General features: G+C 38.6%; 1 protein-coding gene across 3 annotated transcripts in view; it reads left to right on the top strand.

Moving 5' to 3' along the window:
- Window positions 1-22803, top strand: part of ADAMTSL1 (ADAMTS like 1) — a 422892-nt gene that overhangs the window by 318884 nt on the left and 81205 nt on the right. For 2 of the 3 annotated variants that reach the window (XM_032095761.1, XM_032095763.1), the window contains 4 exons: window positions 5941-5991; window positions 9947-10151; window positions 11423-11570; window positions 15479-15563. In XM_032095761.1, coding sequence (XP_031951652.1) covers window positions 5941-5991; window positions 9947-10151; window positions 11423-11570; window positions 15479-15563 — 489 coding nt within the window. The remainder of the gene's footprint in view (window positions 1-5940; window positions 5992-9946; window positions 10152-11422; window positions 11571-15478; window positions 15564-22803) is intronic. The other variant, XM_032095762.1, reaches the window with a different exon arrangement.

The raw sequence follows: 22803 nt of genomic DNA, 5'->3' as shown, positions 1-22803 counted from the left end.
TCACTTACTCACCAGGATACTCTCAGTATTATTTCTAGATTTCATCTTCAGCTTTTAGGTGGCATTCCCGGCTGTGTCATTCTGAATTTTTCCCAATCTCCCATATTTTTTGCCTATTGCTCCTACATGTTAATGTGGGAGTTTCTGAGTCACAAAAGCTCTATTCATGCTTTTACTGGGAGATTTCAATGGTGTATAAAGATTTCTAAAGGCAACCTAAGCAAAGATTCTAAATTCATGAAGCACTTGTCTAAAAACTTTCATATTAGCAAGCCTCTAGCGTAAAGTGTTCTTTTTAACACTTTAATTCCTGGAGTTCGGATAGAGTTTTATCTGTAAGCCTGCCACTAGAAATAATGTTGATACCTGTGGAAAGTTTGGGGGAAAATCTCTCATTCAAGCAAGATTTTCAGCACCCGGAGACCTGAAAACTCTTGGATATCCACTATTTATGGAGTTCTCCAACAAAATTGCAAACTCCTCTTCCTGTCCAAGTTTTTCTTTATCATTCTCATTTAAATATCTATAATGGGTGGTGGCAGAAGTAGGCATCACCAAAAAGAAGTATGAAATTAAATTTAAGTTTTAATGAAGTTGTACTTTTTAGTTGTTAAAATTTTCAGCTAATCTAACAAGAGCACTGAAGTACAAGTGAAAGCATACAAAAGACACCAGGATGTTATGACCATTCAGAGTGATCCTTAGTGAGAAGTCTATAATATACTTGGTGATGTGAAAGTGGAGTTGTAGATGGAAAAGAAGCTGATAGCAATGGCAGTGTTCTGGTAGTCATAAGCAAGGTCACCTGAATTCAAGAGCAGGATAAAGATGAGCAGCAGACAATTCTAATGCCTAAAGAGGTACATTTCTTCTCAAGACAAGTAGTTGAAACCTTGAATTTTTGGACAGGATAAAAGTAATTTAAATTAATATAGAAAATAACTTTGTCAGAACAGGCAGGGAGGGTGGGCCAGGAAGCACTTGTCAAGCACTGAAAAGAAGTAAATAGCAAAGCAAATTCAGCTGTAAGGGGACAATAAGTATTAATGAAACATAGAAAGAAAGTCATAAAGGAGCTGCCAGGAGGCATCAGATAACAAGCTGTAAGGTGGGAAAGTATATCATGTACTGCTGTGAGCATCAAATACAGGTATATGTCTGCCCAATGTGAAGTTACAGGAAAATTAGTCTATTTAAGTCCTAGAAGAGACCAAAACTGCAGCAAGTAAATGGTCATTTACGGAGATTTTCACTGGATATTCAGGTATTAACACCTAGTAGTGGAAAATAGCAGCTCATTCCTTCTTTGTATCAATCGCTGCTCATCCAAACCACCATAAAATATTGAACTGAATGAAAAAGGGAGATATTTAGAAGCATTACAGTCATGCTGCTGGAAGGAATTACTTTTTCTGCTTTCAACTGGCAACACCTATTTCAAGCACTGTGAACAGATTAGTTTTTAGCAGTCTATGGCAAAGCTAATTAAACCATATATTGCTTATAATTTGAAATCTCTGCACCATAAGCAAGACATTTTTTATAAAGGTAAGTATTGTTGTGCCAAACAGACATTCTGTTTAAAGCAAGAGGTTTTTCAGAATCTGGCTCAAAAGGGTGGCTTTCTCAGCAGCTTTTTCATATATAAGTTGGTTTTTTAAGTATCCACTGACATTCCATTTTAAAATGTTTAATCAGAAGACATTGGATTTGCAAATCTGTGAAGTACTAAGACCATATAGAAGGATATATAAATACAAAGTACATAGTAGTTTTTCAAGATTCACATTGATAGCATCAAGAAACCAGAAAGGTAACTCATACTGGTAGAATACCTGAGAATTACTGTTTCACTGCCTGTAAAAGTAGGCTTTGAAACCAATGTTGTCTGTACCTGTGGTGTTACTGTGGATGTCATCTACCCCAGCACTAAAGGGAAACAGTAATAGATTCACAGAATAACACATGGGAGGCATGAACAGATACCATCTCTTTGAGGGCCCCAATAGCTGTTTCTCAACACAGAAAATGTTCCTGTAGCACAAGGAGATAATGTCACAGTGTGGCGTCTTCAGAGAGCACTGAAGTGCAGTAACACACACTGCCTTAGTGTCAGGATTCAAAGTGTTGAAGTGCTAGTCTTTTGCACAAGATTGTTGTCTGTCCAGTGATAATCGTGGCTTTCACAGAGATGCTGGCTTGGATGCTAAAGTATTCTCTTTTATGGTGAGCACTTTTGTGTCATCCAGCGCAGCCAACCCAAGCTACTTTAACATTTCATTATTATTTTTTCATTGCTAATAATATCTTAAACATATTCCATTGCTTAGATGGCCCAGTCCCTGCCATGCAGGTCGTTTATTCACAGGTCTGACAGGTTTCAGTGAAGGCTTAAATCTTCCTTTTCTCTTATATTTGATGTGAGTCCTCATCAGGACAGAGGTGTAATGGGTGCAGCTACCCGGGAGCGTGGGCAGCCCTGCAGTTGTGAGTAGGATACCCTCGGCAAAACAGAGCCCTCAGCAAAAGTGAAGACTGTGAGCCAGCAGCTTTTGAGCATCCTGCAGAGGCTGGGCAGCAGCACACCAGGGTGCAGGACACCAGCGCAGGAGCTGCAGGTTGTCCCCATGCAGCATCACACCACCCTGAGGCACCTTGGAGGCAGATGTCTTTTCTCTCTGCTGGCTCCTCTCCCAGTTCTAGCACCCATGTCCCTGCTTGGCTCAGCAGGCTCCAACCTGAGACTTGTCAGCACGCAGGAGAGAGAGCTGGGTAGGGCTGGCCTTGTCAGGAAGAGGGAGTCATCAGGGAGGTAGAGGAGAAAGGCATTTGAGCTTGTCATCTGTGCTAAATCTGTGCTTAAGGGGGAAAAGGAGCAGCTAGGGAGGAGTTCACCAAACATGTCTTCCAAGGAATGCAGCTGCAGACAGTTGTCCTAGGGGAAGGCTGAATGTTTGCAGAGATGGCAGGTCTGGTTGCAGCACTCTCACCTCTGACGTGCAGCTCCCATTCCAGCCATACATGTGCCTTGGAAGAGCAACTGGATTGAGACTGCCAGCCCTCGGGAGTTAAAAAAACCAATGTGCAGAATATATGACAGGACTTGTTGGTCTGAAAGGCATGGAAGATTGCAGACATATGAGACAGAACAGCTCTGAAAAATAATTTGCTTTGTGCTCCTTCTCCTGCCAAATCTCTTGATGCTTTGTGAATGAGTCGTGTTAGCTACTCACACATATTTCAGTGAAGGATTTCCTCTGCTCCTTTAGCACACCATTTCCTTTGCATTGTCTGGGTAATGTACAGTAAATAAAGCCCATAAAGTAGATCTCTCCATCATATTTATAGGAGTATGGTGGACTGATAGATTCATGGAATTTAAACCACTTTGTCCCATCAAAAAGTAAGAATACACCGAAGTAATCACTAAGATTTTTTTAAGTGTTAACTTAGTCTTAGGGGTTTTTTTTATGGAACACGTACAAAAAAACATGCACAAGACTAGCTGGAAAGGAGCAGATATCATTAATGATACGATGACCATCCGCTCTTCTGTTTTATCTTTAAGGCAATTTTTTTAAAGTCATAAATTAAGCCATTGTGTATTATTGTGGGGGTCTTTTTCCTTACTATGATTTTATGGCTGTGATTCATTATCTTGCAGTTACAGAATGAGAACCTTTGGCAGCCCCTCATGTATGCACAAAGACATTGTCAGTAATTCTGTGGAGCTCAATACTGTTTACAGAAATGCAATTTTTGTATGCAAAATTTTTTGAGGGTCGAACCTTTCCAATTACAATATTAATCCAGTGCTTTGTAAATGTTACTTAATATTCCTAGGAGTGTTTAGATGTGGTACAGTTATTTCTATCTGAACAGTCTTGGGAATAATGCATTCTAAAGCATGTAGATCTGCATTATACATAGAGATCAGGTTTATTAGAAAGAAAATATTTTTCACTGCAATGAATGAGAAATGTTTTGAAATCTGCTTCTTTCTTAGGCAGTAGATGGTTTTATAGTGTAATTATTTCATTTTTTAACTCACTATGTTAACCTTTTTTCCAACTACTTCTCAGCAAGCTGATGTGCTGGAAAGTGCAAACAGCTTCAGACTGGAACTTCAGCAGCAGTGGTAGAAGAGTCAGGAAAACAGCAAATTCCCAAAAGCATGAGCAAAAAAACCCTCACAAAAAATTTCCTTCCATCTTCTTAAAATACTAGTAGACAATTCCTCCAGATTCTCCAGATGTCTACCCATCAAGCTAAGTCCAAAAGGACTTGTTCATTGACCATACCCTAACCAACCCATTTGTATTTTCCAAAGTGTCCCAGTGCCAGAACTACCTCTCCTAGGTTTTTAGATTTTTGTAGGGACAGGCAGCTCTTCGAAGATGCAAATACGGGCACTCACGGAGAGAGTTCCTATGACTGCAGTGGCTCCTGGTCTTAGAGGGAGCTGTCTAGTCCCTCTCACATACTTCCAGGGCTCCAGCTGCTTCCTGCGCTTTAGCTGGAATATTCCAGCACGCTGACCTGGCGCTGACTCCTTGCTGTGGAAACACAATGGGATCCATTCTTCTATCTTGGACAAGTTATGCACATAAAATCCCTGTTGACTGAAAGGAGAATAGACCCCTTTAGGCCTGGCCTGACAAGAGTCCTTTGAATGCTTACAGCATTTTTCAGGGAACTGTGTTGGGGATGGAGAATACTTTCTCCTTTCCCCCTCCCTCGCTTCTTCCCCCTTGCAGAAATCCATAGCAGCATACCTAGCGCCTCTCATCTGTAAAAGGTTCCCGAAAACCACCTTTATTCTTGACATTCAGTTTCAACTCTCCATAATTGGATGAAGACACACTTTTTATTTTAGGGCAATTGGTATTCACTCTTCAAATTTTCTGTCCACTTGCGCCCTCCAAATACCCAAGTGGCTTTGATGAAAGTGATAAATGATGTGTTCTGACATCATCTGTTTGATGGTATTAGATATACCTGATAAATGAGAGACAACATGGTTAAATTTAGTCTGAGTCAGAATTATAAAAAGTGCAGACAAAATATGAAATTTCAGACTAGGAATTCAGTGAGACCCTGTAGTTGCCAACAAGACAAGTGGCATCCATCTCACACATAACTGGCATGATAATGTTTCAGATAATTCCTAATTTTGATCTATGCTATTGCCTTCTATAACTTTTAGATGTCACGTTGCAACACCATACCAATAACAGTACAGCAAAACAAGCCAACCAGTTATGACAAACAAAAAAAACCCAACCTGACATGTTAATCTTCTCTCAAACTCCTCCTTTCTTCCAGAAAAAAAAAAGCATAATAAAGAGGCAGGTCTGGACTCACTTAAGGTGAAGAGACAAGAATTGCAGATTTGAATTCTTGCACTGTGATTACTCAAATTTCTAATCCTGGCCCCTGTAAAAGCAGAGGTTTTATCTGATGGGCAGAAACAACCATATAATAGTTATAAAAGGATTTTATTTAGAGTTCTCTGAAGCAGATAGAAGCTTCCCTATTGTCCTCATTAACTTTTGTTCCAAGCTCCCAAGAAAGTATTACATATAGAAACATTCTTTTTGATGCTAGATAATAACACCATAAGTTAAAATAATATTTGGGTCACTTGAAGCAATAGATTGGTTATTTGTCAAGCAATAATATGTTGATAAGAAAAAAGTAGCAACCAGTGATTTATTCTTTAAGTTACTCAGAAACAGTAGGATGGGAGCATATTATTTTTAAAATGGGATGACTACGTAGGTAAAATATCTTGTTTTGCTGGTTTATAATGCTGTAATACAAAAAGTTGTGTAATATAATACAATATTGTCATACAAAAGTTGTATAATGTAATCATTTAGTGTTTGTTTTATTATGTGTACCTTCTACTCAGAGGGTTGGCATTATTGTTCCTAACAGTGATGGATACAAGCAGATCATGCCCTATGACCTCTACCATCCCCTTCCTCGGTATGTAAAACAGTCAACCAGATGCTAGGCTTGATACATTTTCTCATTCTTTTATTCTTCTCGATACTTGTGCTTTGCTCTCAAGCTAATTTAACAGATGCTGATTTTCTCTTGCTCTGGACTCTTTCAGATTAATGTAGAGATGTCCAAGTGCTAACCTGTTATAAATTATGTCAATGCAGAACTGAAATTATAATCTGTCTGAAGGAGAAATGCAGATTTATTAAGTGTGGGGTCCATTTCTTTCTCCCATTCTTCAATGCCACTTTCCCTTTTCTCTCACAACTTTCCTTTTATTGCCCTTTACTCCTCTCTGAGCAGAACTATAATCTGTGGCTTTGTTATGAATCACAAGACTTTCTCTCCCTCATCCCCATCATGCTGCTGCTTGTATGCCTGTAATTTGTTAGATTTTGGATTTTGACAACATTAGTGTTACATTCTGATCCTACAAACCCATGCTAATGCCTTCCTTGGGGGCATTAATTCATTGGCTTTTCCAAGAAATAGGAGATTGGGTCAGGAATAGGATCAAGACCTGATCCTTATTATTAATTATCTTGCAATTAAAATGTCTTTAATGTAAGACCCAAGAGTCTCATGGAAATAATAAGATGAGTAATTATTCTTAAAGCAGTGAATAAGACTGTTGGTGATAAAAATGTTTGATAGGTGAAGGATAATAACCTCTGGGTCTTGAAATACTGCCTGGACATGCAAAAGTATTGTGCTGTGTTTCCTTCTTCATTAATTTATTGTGTCATGGACTATGAAATCACAGAAAGAACCCTCTATACAACTTGATAGTCTCATCCAGGTGAGCAAACAACCTCCCTCCAACTATACTGAGGCCTGATGCAGAGAGCTTTCAGCATCAGTGTGCAAATGCAGTGTGTTCACACTCCACAAATCATGGACTGACCTCCGAGTAAGACAAGGAGAACAACTTAACAGCCAAGGATTATGGCTGCCATTCATGTTCAAAACCTTTAACATTTGTGCCTTTAGGACTAGGCTTTTCTCTTCCTAGATAAATGCTTATGTTCATGTGCACATAGTCATTATCACCAAATATTTGTCATATGCCTCTGCATCCAATTCCTTTTTTTCTGGAAAACACTTTTCTCTGTTCTTTATTTAGAAAAAACTCCACACACATACCTCCTAGCCTCAAAAGTTAAACCTGTTAGTGAGGAATATAGAAGCTAAAATACAAATATAGGGTTTAACACTCTAGCTTTTAAAAAAAACCAGATTTTATTTCAATTGTCTACAAAGGGCACTGACATTGAAAGGACAGAGGAAATTTTATATCAGAAGATGATTCAGCGGTACTTAATAGTGGAGGGACTGTATTTAACAGAAAAGCATTTTGAGTCATCAGCTAGACAGAGGCTTTTTTACTCCTGAGGAAAATCCAAAGCAGAGAATCAAAACACCCTGAGGTATCCGGTTGTCAGAAAGCATGGGGAAGGGGGAAGGGGGAAGGGGGAAGGGGAGGGGAGGGGAGGGGAGGGGAGGGGAGGGGAGGGGAGGGGAGGGGAGGGGAGGGGAGGTCTCTCCTGTGTTGCTGCTACTCCCCCTCTTCTCTCTCTGCCCCACTCCCACACGTGCTCCTGTGAACCACGAACAGGGTTCAACCCTTTCTCCATCACCCTGACAGGGAAGACACAGCTACATGTGCCTTCTCCAAACCCCAGAGGCAGCTGAAACTGAACAGACCATGAGGCTGGCATGAGACAGGGCCAAGTCAGCGGGATAAAAATGCCTTTTCTCTGAGCTTGCGTAGTTTAGGAAAAGCAAACAAACAAAAAACCCCAAAAGCAACAACAAAATAATATTAAAAAACAAACTTTTTTTTAAATAGGATTAGAAAACAAAAAAAAAACCCAAGCCAAACAAAAAACACCACCTCTGCCCCAAAATAAAGAAGAACAGCCAAACCAAAGAGGGCCTGGTTTGGTTGCGTTACCTGCCTGAGTCTGGCACCTAATAACAGGGACAGAGGAGAGTGATAAACATTCCAGAAGTACAGTGCAAATCTGTGAAGGCATCTTTGCAAGACTTCCCAACTGCAACTCTACAGCCTTGTATTTTATCGCCAAGAGGGAAACGTATCATTTAACTTTTAATGCACCATCAGTTCTTTTCACAAATCCTCAACTAAGTTGCAGCCTTCGTACCTTGAAAGGAGATGTGATACCTGCTTTAAGAGCTGTGCAACAAGGAAACTTAATTTTCCTCTCTTACATTCTTCCATAACATGAGAACCAAACTATCTGCTAGATTTAAGCTGTTTGAAATTGTTACGGTTGCCTAAGGCACCTAGAAACTTGTCACAAAGACTCCAGGAAACTCCCTGGTGCCATCAGTTTTTATGGCTCGGAAAAGATGGCTCAGGCAGGCTTCAGCAAATTTTGCCGTTCATGACTTTCAGTTTGGGGCCTCTTGTTTGTGGTAGTGAGAAACCTTAGCTGTATGTTGGGAAACTTGTTCAGCAGAGCCACAGGGAACATATTTAAGTAGAAGTATTCCTAAAATTACATCTTTGTGAAATATGTGTTTTATGATCAGCACACGATGATGGCTGTGCATGGTGTAAAAATGGTTTCACCACTCCTAGTAGTAAGTCATAGAATTAATCAGTGGCTTTACTACTCATAAAGAACTATTAATTTAAGCCATTTCACATTTATTTTTATGGTACTTATGGTTTTTATTATTTTTATCAGACAGTAGCCAGAGGAGGGTATTGCTAGGTGTCCTGGAGCAGATGAGAAGAATATGGGTTGATATGATGGAAAATTAGAGAGAAAGATAAGCATTTTTCATACTGGTCAACAATCTTGGGGATCCTGTTATTGTTACTTAACAAAAATATTTCCTTTGTTTTAAGCGAGAGAATGAAAGTCCTCACCCTTCACTTTTTTTACTTCTTGTTTTAAGGAGGAGGCAGGTGGGGTGTTTTCCACAAAAACTATTTTTTAAAATAAAAAAATGTTATCTTCTGACCAAAATCGTTCCTTCAAACAGTATTTGTAAAGTCGTTATGAAAAGGACATTTGCCTTGTGGGGTAAAAAGTTATTTCATGAAATGTTTCCAGGTAGGCAGAAAACATACTTCTGTACCTCAGTCATGCACTGGAATATACAGGAATAGCCACACTGGATCATGAGAATGGTCCCACATCCAATCTGTGACAAGGGCTTGAATATAAGAGAGGCAATACCAGGCTATTTTGTATGGACAGACATGTATACATATAAAGGAATACATATCTTATAGCATATGCATCACTAAAAAGAATGATTATTTTCATAAGTATGCATAGCTTTTCAGAACATGCATTTTTCATTACATTCTCAAATGGCGCTTGCAGAGACAAGATGGTTTCTCATCTTCTTTCACTGCCTTAATTGTAAGGAAACAAGGTCCATCTGGCTTACCCATCAGAGGACATGTATCTTACTAGTATAGTCACATTTTCTTTTTGGTAATCTCTTCTCATCTTTCTTTCTTTTTTCTCTGCTGACTTGCTTGCTTCCCAGAGCACTTTGAGTTTCCTGTGATTTGTGACAAAGATTCTTCAGAATATTACAAAATTATGAAAATATGTTAATCCCATCAATTAAAAAAGAAAAAAAAAACAATTAAGTTAAAAGTATTTAGATTTTCTGTGGTAGTAGTAGTTGGATTAGTGGGAGAGAGATTTCATATTATTAACTGTGATGTAAAAGACACCAGCCATGAGCATGGTTTGCTGCTATGGATACTTACGAAAATAGATACATGATTCATTTTTACTGATGTTAATCAGGTAGGGGGAAAAAAAAAAAAAAACACCAAACACCCAACCAATCAACCAATCTTGCAGATAGCAGTTTAAGCATTATGGGGGTATAGGTGGGGGTGGGAACAGCAAGGGTAATGTTTCCTGATGCCTCTGTTTCCCAGATGGGAAAGTACACCCTGGACTGCCTGTTCTTCATCCTGCGGAGGGGGCATTCAAAGCCGCAGCGTCTCCTGTGTGGAAGAAGACATTCAGGGGCACATCAGCCCTGTGGAAGAGTGGAAATGCATGTATACGCCAAAGATGCCTGTTGTCCAGCCCTGCAATATATTTGACTGTCCAAAGTGGCTTGCTCAAGAATGGTCTCCGGTAATCAGCTTAGTTTTGTTGGTTTTGCATTTACCACATAGGGAAAATATCTTAAATTATAGTGTAGTGAGTTTATGGAAGTAGGAATGTTTACTGCTTTCTCTCCTTATTGCCAACACCTCTGTTTTAAATTTATGCTCTTTGTCTAACTGCAAAGTAAACACTCAGGAACAATATATTAATAAGATGAACATGAGCAAGGAGAATGATGGAAAAATAAATCAGCTCTGTAACATTAATTGGTGACCTTCTACTAATAACAGACTGGGAATATAAATGAAATGCCCAAAACAAAACCAGTGAGCATGTAATGGTATTTCTGTATTACAATATTTCAGCCATAATGCAAAACTGCTGAGAAATTTCAAGAAGCACATAAATCTGTATATGACTGTGCTCTCTGATACTTGTAGTTGTCTGTTCCTGACTTGCCTATCCTTCTGTATGAAAGTCAATGTCCTGGAAATGTCCTTCCACAAAAGTAGTAAAGTATTTTGACTTTGTACATAAAGACTTATCTTGAATATAGTTTCTCACCACCCCAGCTTCTCAACAATTGTGCTTTAGAAGCTAGGCTAGCTTACCTATAGATGAGATGTTGACTCACGGCAAAGTGTTCGCTGATTTCCAGATGAAAGCTGCAATCCAAGAGCAAAGTAATATTGGTAATATTCATAGTGCTTCCAGCTGATTGGTAGTTTTGATCCTCTCCTGTGCAACCAATTTTGAAACATTCTATACAGGGGGGAAAAGCTGATGAACTATAGCAAAAATAAATTTTAAAAATTAAAAAAAAAAACCTACTTACGAAAGTGTCTGAGGGAAGAAAGCCCAATAGTTTCCCATTCTGTTTGGTGCTTTTTTCCAAAATAGCTGAGTGTAACCCCAGTACTTTGTCCAAGCAAAGCAGAGTGGCTCCAAATTAAACTGACAGGGTGTTACTGAGAATATTCAATAAAGGACAGATGGCTACAACCCAAGAAGGCAACATTGCAAGAGTGACACTGCAAGGGAAGTCCAGTGGCCAAATGTCCCAATCAAGTAAATGTTCAGAGCAGAAAGGCAAAAATTTCTGTCAGTTTTATACCTTATCCATAATAACCCATTATTATGAATACTTCATGTTCAAGGTTGGGCATTTCTGCATCATGTTTGGCTCTCTAATGTACACATACTTCTGTTGCATGTTCCCCTTATAGTTATCATTCCTATGTGTGAATTTTTTTTTCTCCTTTTCATTTTCTTTTTCTTCTTTTTTTTTTTTAATCCAGTGCACTGTGACCTGTGGACAAGGACTCAGATACCGTGTGGTCCTTTGCATTGACCACAGGGGCATGCATACAGGAGGCTGTAGTCCTAAAACAAAGCCACACATAAAAGAAGAATGTGTTGTACCCACTCCTTGCTACAAACCCAAAGGTAATGAGGCAGAATGGTTCTCATAAATTATTTTTCAGAGCTCTTCCATATTCAACCATTTTGTTTTGTTGCTGGCATCACTGTTTCCAGCTGCATCAAGTTACGATTTTGCATCTGTTCCTGTCTGTTCCTGTCTGCCTGCTATCAGCTTGGAGTGAGTGCTGACCTCTTTTTTCTTACAAGCTTTGGGCTTTTCATAGTTAGTTTGTGGTCCAACAGACTAAGCAATATAAACAGAAATTTGACTGTAGTTTCACTGTTTGCATCCGAGCTAAATTTGCCCTGTGTTTTAAAATAAATTAAAATTAAATATCTAAACAATGCCTTTGGTAAATAAATGTAACTGTAATCACAAAAGTGCCTGTTCATAACTTTAGGCATGAAGTAGGTCAGAAGAGAGCATATCTCATCATGAGCTTCTCCTTACTATCTAAGCTGCAAAATTTGTCGGACAAAAACATCTTATAGCAAGGAGTATTCACAATTTGTATAGTAATATTTTTCTTGCTTGAACCTCAAACAGAGAGTAATGCTGGGGTAAAGCCACCATGGTTTGTTGAAAGAAGAACATATTTCTGCGTTTGTTTGGAAGTTCTTATGGGATGGGAGTGTTAGAAAGAGACCTGAAGACTGGGTTGGATTAACAGGCAGTGAGCAGATGCAGCAGACACATGTATTTGGCCATTGGCATAGGTATATGGGCATGCAGGGGACCATGCATGTGTACAGCTCTACTGTTACCACCTCTGTGCCCATATGCTGACTAATTTTTGGGAAGCTCTGGGCTACTGCAGTTCAGGTGGACTTGACTTTTCTAAACTGTAGACTTGCACTCTACCATTAGCAGAAAACAATTCCTTTAAAAAAAAGAATTTTTATCTTGAAACTTATTAACAGCACTTTTTATGAAGCCCTGTGAAATAAGACTGACCCAGGATCTTGTGCTGTTCCAAGATGAAACAGTGAAATATTAACTTTAATTTCTGTACTTAGAGGCTGAAGATAGGCACACTTGCCAAGTTTCAAGATTCCAGTTTATCATGCCCATGAGAATTCACTGTATCTGCCAGGCACCAGAGGGGTGAAGCTCAGGGTCTCTGGGAAGTAATGAGCATGTGTGCACTGTATTTTCCTGGCCACTATGAGCTTACTCTGTCCACCTTCCAAGATGTAAAAAAAAAAGGCAAAAAAATGCCCTATGACCGTGTTAGCATGACTCTGAGCCTCATACAGCTATTCAGTGGGTTTGTGCTCATTCAGTCAGCTGTTTTTATGGGGCACTGTAGGTTTATGGTGTCCAGAGTACAGGTAATGCAAGATCCAGTCTGCCTGCATCATATGGTGTAAGCAGAATGCAGCAAGACACAAATCTTGTGTTGCAAACCACCCACAACTGACTTCTGCTTAGAAGGATGCAAGACCAGCTAGGAAAGCTTTGCTTACCTCTATCTGTCATGAAGTGCCTTCCAATGGAACTTGTCAGGGAACAAAGTAAATTACTCTTTGCTGGAAGCCCACCCTTGCAAGAACATGGAATCTTTACCCTGGATAAAATCTTATGCTGCCTTTTGCAGCACATACATGATTAATTTCTGATTGTAGGGAGTTAACTTCCTTCTTCCATTTTTTCACATGGAATGAAAAGTGGTATGCAAAGTGTGGCTTACTTGGGTTTAGTTTTCCTCTTCAACTTTGTTTTGCAACACTCTCACAGTTCTTCCTTCGTAACGCAAGAGGTAATACTTGAATATCCATGTAACTGAAGGCTGAACAGTGCTTTCAGAAGAGTGTTGAACTAGGTGGTATCCAGAAGTGTCATCCAAACCAAATTATTCTATTTATAGATTAGAAAATTGTCCGTTTTATTTCACAGAATTAGAGTTAGAAATTTAGAGCAGTAGGGGTAATGAAGTGCTGCTCATCTACTGAATGTTTTATTCCCAGGCTGGTTTTTTTTCTGCAGCTGGATTAGCACAAATCAGAAAACAGTCTTCCTAGCTGACAGAAGCAGCAAGGCAAAAAATGTGGAAGTCTCTCTTCTCTTAACACAGTCTGCAAAAAATAGAAGGCAAATTGCTCATGTAATTTATTTCATTTTAGTTTATTCAAGCCCTAAGTCACTTTATGTTGCACCAATAGTGGGAAAAAAATAGGATATCACTAGATTAAGTAATGATTTTCAGTTTTAATAGAGAAGGTATATTCATCTAATACAACTTTCTGTATAATATAACTGTTTTTACTGGAAGTGTTTTATGAAAAAAAGATTTTACTTTAATCTCCAAAGGTAAAAGTTTCTCCTTAGCTTAGAAGTGCTTTTTGTTCATTTTTCTGTCAAAGCATACGTTACAACATCAGCATTTCTAATCCTCTAAAAAATTTTACAGTGTAGATGATAATTAACTCCACCTGTAAAAAAAGGAAAGTTATCTAAAAAGCCACAAAACAGGCTATGTTACACAAGAACTTTGCTTTTTTATAAGCACTTGCACCTAACCAAAAAAAGCACAGAAGTAAGATGTGACTTTCCAAAACCCATAAAACAAACTGTAGAACATATAAATAGAAATATTTCCTACATATTTTGGATTATTAGTAAAATATAGACTAAACTAAGGGCTGTGATGGCAAACATTCATCCTTAAATGGCACTAATATGTCAGATTAACAGCTTGGCAAGCTGTTTCTAAGATAGAGGCATAGTAATTCTATTACTGTCCCTCTTTTCCTCAGCTCCTTGCTCCAAGCAAATTTGCATGACTAAAGTTCCAGTAGCTGTGCAGTCAAATTGTAAGTCGTCATTCCTCTGTGATACAACTAAGAGATGGCAAATTTCATGTGCATATGTGAAATGCATTGTGCATTGTTCTGCACAACAGAGTCACTTTCACAACAGAGTCACAGAAAGTTCCTGACTATTCTGAATGGCATTAACCTGCTCCTGTTGGCGAGTACAAGTCCATCCATCCATAAAGCCAAAAGGCTTAGGTGATTTGTGAGTGGCAAATAGGTTTGACCCTGGTTCTCCTCAGTGGTCTGAGTCTCCCTGCCCTTTGTGGTTTTTTCCCCTGATCTTAGCCCAGAACGTTCTGTTGAAATGCAGAGCTTCTTCTCAAATTTTAGTGCCAAATTTGCTCTTGCTTTATATCCCTGTAAAGCTAAAACAGCTCTGCTACCTTCAGCTCAACTACTCTACTTTGAAAGTGGGGTTTGGCTTGCAAAGCCCTGCACTCCCCAGAGCAGAGTAGCTCATTACACTGTGTGCACATCCTGGAGGGGAAGAAAAGCAGCTCCACTGTTTTCCATCAGAAATGACAGAAAAAGTATCAATCTCATTTTTTTAAATCCACATAGCTGATGAACTGATAAACAGAGTTGAAAAGCATAGCTGGGCCATTTAATTATAGTTTTCCTGTTGTATCACTCATCAAAGCAGGATTTTCTTTATTTTTGTAATCTACCAAAACCAAGCTCAGCATGTCTTCTGAAATTCTAAGATTTAAAAGTAAATACGGGTGTGTTACACATTTTGCCTTTACAGTGTAATGGAGGGCTGTTACACTTGCAAGTTTCCTTCCAAAAAAATACCTTCCAAAGTGCCTACTTTTACAGTCCCGTTGTATAGTCTGAAAGGTGATAATTTTAGTTTGCCTGTCTGGCTTTAGGACACCATAGCCCTTCTACCTGCAACAGTGAAATATCTGGCCATACAACCTTGTAAGCGCTACAGTCCAGGTGACAAAACAGTTTGTTTCTCTCCCCTCTGTTCTCATTTCTCTTTTTCTTCTTGGTGCTCAGCCTCCATGTGTGTGAAGGCACATGCATGCTTGGTGAGCACAGGGAGGGTAGCACACATAGCAGCGTTATCACATGCTTCCTATTTTCATGTGCTTGTGCTTGCTCCATAGAGAAACTTCCAGTGGAAGCAAAGTTGCCATGGTACAAGCAGGCTCAAGAGCTGGAGGAAGGAACAGCCGTATCTGAAGAACCATCGTAAGTCTCAAAAATTTTCTTACAAAAGGTTCTCATTATGTGATTCTGAGAAGCTGTGGTTACTCCCTCCCTGGAGGTGTTCAAGGCAAGGTTGGATGGGACTCTGAGAAATTTGGTCTAGTGGAAGGTGTCCATGCCCACGGCACAGGGAGTGGGAACTAGAGGATCTCTAAGGTCCTTTCCAATCCAAAGCCCTCTGTGATTCTGTGGTGTTTCCTTACGGTAACCTGGGACTTGCGCAGAACTAGCACAGTCTCTTGAACGTATTTGGCTTCCGTAAGAGTGTAAAAGATGTACTCAACCTTGTGGAAATCAATGGACTTAAAGGCTGTGTCATACTTGGGTGTGAAGAGACATTTCCAGAGGGTAAATGGAGGTTTAATTTAAGTGAATATACACACTATATAAGGTCATTGCAAGAGTAGTGTAATGAAAGTCCATGTAGCTATGCATTTATATATTCTCTATTACCACTATATCTTCACAGCTGAGCAGCTTTTTTTATTTTCTCAATACCCCTGCGAAGTAAGAGGTAAAACAAGGCAGCTAGTGATGATTCCCTCTTGCCTTTTTCCCCAAGGAAAAGCATAGTAACAGCAAAAATAAAAGAATTAATTTTAGCAGAAAATAAACTAGAATCCTGTGATACATACCACATAAGCATGGAGCAATGAGGCTAAGAAATTAAAAATACTCTTATGATTATGTTTTAGATGTTTTTGTCTAAAACTGTGATAAATGTGTGCTATAATTGCAACCTCTGTACATAGCTTCCATCAATATCCAATTCCTTGTGTCTAAACATGTGGCATTTTTTATTGCAACTGCAACTATGTATTAGACTAAAAACCATTGTTATGCAATATAATTGCAGTTTTGGTATGATTAATCTGAATTGAAGTCATTTGAAACTGGAGCATTGCAAGAGAGCTGGAGACATATGTATTAAGTCCTTCAAAATAAAAAAAAAATTATCCATCTGCCATATGTATACATAAAAACATATACGCAAATATATGTATACAGAAGCATTTATACACACATGTACACATTCATATGTGCTTATATATATTAGTAGCAGCTATCACATATAGCATAGTGAGATCCTTAACTGCTTCCAGAGTTCCATAGACGTTATAGGTTGATTAATTCAGAGTCAAAGCCTAGAAAATTTGATATTTGTAAGTGTACTGATTTTTCATTTGCAAAGTACAGTTCATTTTCTTGTGATTTTTCTCATGCCTATACTAAATTAGTTAGCTAAGTGTTCATTTATCAAATAAATCTTGGGAACACACATAAAATAGGAACAATACTGATATGCTGTTATTCAGAATAATTTGTTACACTAAGAAATTTTTTGATCAGTTTTGTGAACAAGGTTGTTTGCACTGTAGAAAAGGAGTATAGTTATATATATGTGTGTGTGTATATATATATATGGGTATATGTAGCTTTAAACATTAAGAAGAAGGGATTTGCAGAGAATAGGCATAACCTGTTGTTTATCATGATGTGTATTTTAATAAAATATTTTGGAAAACCTTATGGGTATATTATTCGTGATACTAAAACAGTCCGTGAGAGATCTAAAGGGAAAGGGGTTTAAGAACTTCAAATTTTTTTCAAGTGCAGTTACGACACATCCATACTTTATGTCATTGCACTACTGCATCTAAGGCCCTTTTCTGCAAAGACTACTGCATCTACTGCAAGGCTTCAGTGATGCCAGGGGGATGCTATCATTCCCATACAGTGTGGCACAGTCCAGACTAGGTTCAGTCTGCCATGGCATGACATTTTGTACACTTGTTTTCTCTCTGCAGGGCACACCTCTAGGAGCATTTCTAATCTTTGTTTTAGTCTGATGAGAAATCTACTTAAGATAAGTTTAAGTACAGATTTTTATTAGTTTTGACTAACAGGAAGAATAAAGAGCATGAAGTCAGGGTCTTCACACAAACTTTCCCAAAGCTTGGAGATGCCTTGTGTTTAGTTTGGAATGATTTTTGGTGATAAGACATGAGACAGGAAAACCAAACAAAAACTTAGAAAATTTGTGCTGGAAGAAACATCCATGCAATACCCATTTGTAAACTGTAACATCCATCTGCATGTCATTCCAGAGTAGCTAATCTGTTTCAGGAATCTTGAGCAGTGAACTTCCACCTAAAATTGGTGTCAGTGCCTCACTATTAATATTGTTTTTCATTAGTGTCAGGCTTTACACAGTTATTCAGTTTAGGTCCTGGTTATTAGATTGAAAAACTGTATGTAACAATATAAAAAAAGAGACAAAATATTCAGAACTCACCAAGATACAAGGAACAATCAATTTTGGGGCCAGTTTTATAGCATCATTTCATTCAGCTCTGTAGGGATTTCAAACACACCAAGACCAAGGTGTATTCCCTGATAACGCACCTTTTGGCCTGTGCTTCTGCAGCTGTGCAGAGACACAGTGTAATACTCCACGGCCCACCACCCTGACAGATGTCAGGCTACCACCCACGTATTTTGGCTGATGGATGATCAGTCTGGAGTGTAGATAACGTGGTAATTTGAGGCTTGGAACAGTTGAGAGTTTCTTAATGTTGGATCGAGCTGGTGTAAGACTGTGTGTGATGTGGTCAGCTATTTTGCTGACTGTGGACTAAAATGTGAGCAGCTGTGGGGCAGGAGGAAAAGCAGAAGGCCTCCAGTGGCATTGTAAGCCAGGTGCTGAAGAGACAGCATTGTGTTCATAAGTGTTTTTAAGTTGCAGCAATGGAAGTTTCTTCAGACAAGCTATGCTTATACGATTTTCCCATTCACTCTGTGTTGGTGCAGTAATTACCAATTTCAGTACTCCACTTGGGCAGACATCAGAAAGGATTCATTCTTTTCCCCACTTCATCTGAGGCTCTTGCCAAGCTTCCTTATGCCACCAAGTCCCTGACTGCCCCTATTCTCCTCTACAAACAGACTGTTCTTTGTAGCCAATAGACTACTCCTCCCCAACCACTGTGACCCTTTCTCCCTTACACTCTTTGGGCAGAGAAAACAATCATCTATAAGCAATTCTATTGTCCTTCTCAAAGTTTATGTTTGATTAGAAGTTTAAAAGCCAAAACTGAAAATTTTCAGCATACTTCTTCTATGAATTGAGTTCTCACATTTGTGAATCTCTGTATTGCTGTCTTCTGATTTTTATAAATTTCTATTGATTAGGATTTTTGTTATGAAACTGCACACTATGATTCATAGAGCTTCATAAAGTATTTCTCATATACTATCCTTCCACCTGTAATTTGTGATCATTCAGATATGTGCTGCCAGAGCACCAGATGCTGCAATTTTATTCCATCTGTGTAGAGTGCCTTCCATTATTTATATCTTCAGGAATTTCTAATGCAAGCAATCCTTACAGTTGAATTTTGTCTGTATATGTCTATCTGTCAGTTGCCTTCCTCTCCCCTCAGTAATGTCTGAATTTATTACTATTAACTGATTCTGACAGAGGTATGAAATTATCACAGAGAATTTTACTCCTCTGTCAAACTTGGTTGATATTCTTCAGGAAATTCAGTGGAAGTGTTTTCCACATGTGTCACTGAACTAAACAACTGAGTAGAAAACTGACGCCCTAGAATTCCCCAGTTGAAGGAAAGGTTTTTAAGGGAGTTCAGACCTTAAAAGAGAGCAGAGAATCCACTTGGGCACTCAGCCTTCAAATGTAAATCCATGTTAAATACTTCTTCATTGGTTCTGCTGCTCAAACAATTAATCACAACCAATTCAGCCACTTCAAGTCTAGAGGGAATAGTTATGTTTGTGTTCTCTGACCTATTGCACCCCTAAATGGGATCAGTTAAACATTAACTGCTGACAGAACTACTATGAAATATTCCATGTAGGTAACAAAGTCTTGTAATCTTTGTCAGGACCAATGTGTAAGATGAGAAGGCCTTGCTGTCCTGTGTTGAGGTACATGTTGTTCTCCTATTGCTGTCCCTCCCTGAAGTGACCATTCACCCGGCATTAGAAGTGTTATCTGAGGAAGGAGCCACAGTATCTTTCTGTCTGACCTCTTCTGCTAGAATTCATTACACCAGCACAGTGTGACAGCCAGAGCCAGAAAGAATAGCAGTCATGATTTAAAAAGCATGGGGTTTTCTATGTATAATGAGATTGGGTTTATGAGTGGTGGAGGGTTTCTTACGAGATTTCTGTCTCTCAACTCTTGAAAAATGCTTTTATATGTTAACACCATATCCAGCTTTTAACATACTTCCATAAATAACCCTGGTGCTAGCCATAAAAAAAAAGGCGGGGGGGGGGAGAGGGTGGTGCTGGGGTGAGTGGCAGAGTGATGGGCGAGAGGGAAAACAGTATCTGGATGCCAGATGGCACCATCATAGTGATAGGGCCAGTTCAGTAAAAAACAAAAGGAAATTCCTGACATGCATTAGCAGGGGTTACAAAACCCTCAGGGAATTGGAAATGGACAGAGAGGCCAGTGTGGCAGAGGCACCCAATATCTCTTTCTTACCCTTCAGTAGGTTTTTATGCTTCTGAAGACACATAAGCTATTTTAATTTAATTTTCCTTGCTGAACAGTTTCCATCATGTTCTTTGTACCTGATTCACAGGTTAATAAGTAAGTTTAAAACTTCCTATTACAGCTTTACTTTAAAAATAAAGCATGTTATGATTGTTGGATTGCCAAAAAAAAGATATTAAGGACATATATAGCTTTATCTGCTGGGCCATTGCTTGTTCACTTTTAGATTCAAGTAGTGAAGAGGAAGAAGAAGGTGTAGGGAAACTTCTTCATATTAAGTTCTAATGGGAAAAAATTAAACTGTATATGTGGTTGGTCAAAGGGAATGTCAGCAATGCAGCAGGCTCACATTAGGTATTGATTTCTATCTACTCATTCAAGGACCCACTAAATATAGTCACAACCACTTAGGATTTATGTGTAATAACAATACAGGACAGAAGCAGTTTTCTTTCCCAGTGGAGAAAGGCAGCAGTGAATGAAGAGCACCAACAACATCAAATGAAGATACAAACCTGGAGGAAAAGTCATATTCAAACTAAACTTAGAGGGACAGAATGTAAACACTCTGACTGGAATTGGATCTATGCAGCTGCCTCCAGTATTAATACTCTTACAGATGCAGCCCTGATATTTTATTGGTAAGTGGTCATGACCACTGTTCCACTTCTCTGAACAATGACACCAGCAGCTATCCAGTGCTGTTTGTGAGCATCCTGTGGTGTTACTCATACCTTAAAACCTGTGGAAAGGTGGCCTTTCCTGGAGGAAAACGACAGGTTTGCATTTCAGCTCAAGACAAGGAGTCTGGAAGTCTCTGCTCAGTTCTGGATCTATCACAGAAAATTCCCAAGCCTTCAAACAAGCCACTGAACATTTCGTTTCACCAGTAGTATCTCAGTTTACATACCTTATTAGGTGGGTGTCTCTGCCTTAGAACACTCAGTCTTACTGGTATGTGTATGTCTCAAAACCTCAGACTTTATCTAAGCCATGGATTTAGCCAGTGATGGATTAAAACAAACAAACAAAAAAAGCAAGAGGAAAAAAAGCAAGAAACAAAAAAAAATTAGGCAATAAAAATTAAGGACAATATATAATTATGTCACAGTGAAGAAAATTAGGTATTTTTCTCCATAGCTCAAAGCACACCAGTATGTAGAACACTTGTTTTTCTTCATAACACATATTGTAGGAACCCAGGTCCCAGACAAAAAGAGGCTGTTGCTACATACATCAAGAGTTTTGAAAATCTCCAAAACACTCCATGGGTCTCACCCTGAACCCTCTGTGACCTGCTGTGAAAGGTCTCCCACTGCTGAGCATTGACATTGTCTTTTTGTTTCTCTTCTGAGCTCCCCAGTTACGTATATGTTGCTATATGGAGAGGAATATGCACCTTAGCTAAAGGAATGAGTTATTGCCTTTGTCTTGTTGTTGAGGGTTGTTGTTAGAGAGATGATTATTACAGTGGGATTTAATTAAACAGTATGAAATGACAACTGACACTCCTCCATCATTTCCCATTTTTGAACAAAACTACTTCTTAGTATACTTATTCCTCTACTTCCATTTTCCAAGTAGCTCAGGGGCTAGTATACAGAAATGCACAATGCTGAGCAGTGGAAGATGAGCTATATGCAGGACAAATAACTTGAAATCCATGAACTGACTCCTTTTTGTTCATATAACTTTTGTGTTTTGTGCTCACCATTTGGCAACATTTGTCATTAATGACAGCACAAAGATATTTGAAAGCCTTTATAATTTTCTGGTGTTAGGATGATGGAAAATTCAGAAACGTATATTTATATTATACATTCACATTACATAAATGTTACATTTCTAATGAAAAGTACTCTATGGAGATTTTTTGGCATGGTTTTCTTGAGTTTCCCTTCTTTTTTCTGCTTTTAACTCTTTTGATTCTGCTAATTTTCTCTTTATCAGTTAACAGTTCTATTAGAATTAAATCATTTCCAAAGTTATCATTTAAAATGTAGAAATTGGGCCTAGATAGCTGAAAAAAATACCATTTCCTGAAGGTGTTCCATTATTTTCAGTTTGAGTTGCTGACTCAGGTGAAATAATATATGTGGCATTTATAGATCAAGCCTCATTTCAAAAAGGATTCAGTCTTCTTTAGTAATGTTCTTACTTTTCTTTTGTGTCCTCTCCATTTTTTCCCCGTTTGTATGTATGATACACATCATGTGTAAATATTCCAAGTATTTGAAGTATCTCTGTTTTTCTAAATGAATAATTTTAATATCTTGCAATATATCCTCCCTTTTGGTTTGGAGTCCAGCAGGTCTTCAACAAAGCAGTTACACAACAATTTACAGTGTTCAAAAATATAAGGAAGGCAGCTTCTCATGAAGACCAGGACTTTTTTTTTTCCCCCCACAATCTGATTAGGGTTTCTACCTTCCAGTTTGCCAGGTTAAGAAGCTGTACATTTAAACTAGTCAAAATATGTAAGTCACAGTGGCTGATACGAACCACTTAATCTCTGACAAGAGATTTTCCACATCAAAATAGCATTACAACAGCTGCAGTCTTAGAGTGGCCCACCTGTACTTCTAAAGTGTATAATTCTCTCAAAATGCAAGATACCATCTTGGAAACAAGACAGATATTTTAAGATAAAATGTCTTAAGAGTAGGAAAATTGAATCACTTTGCATCATTAGTTTTC

Source organism: Corvus moneduloides, chromosome Z, assembly GCF_009650955.1.
Source record: "Corvus moneduloides isolate bCorMon1 chromosome Z, bCorMon1.pri, whole genome shotgun sequence".
Taxonomy (NCBI): Eukaryota; Metazoa; Chordata; class Aves; order Passeriformes; family Corvidae; genus Corvus; species Corvus moneduloides.
The sequence above is the reverse complement of the archived record's forward strand: the minus strand, read 5'-3'. Positions and strand labels throughout refer to the sequence as shown.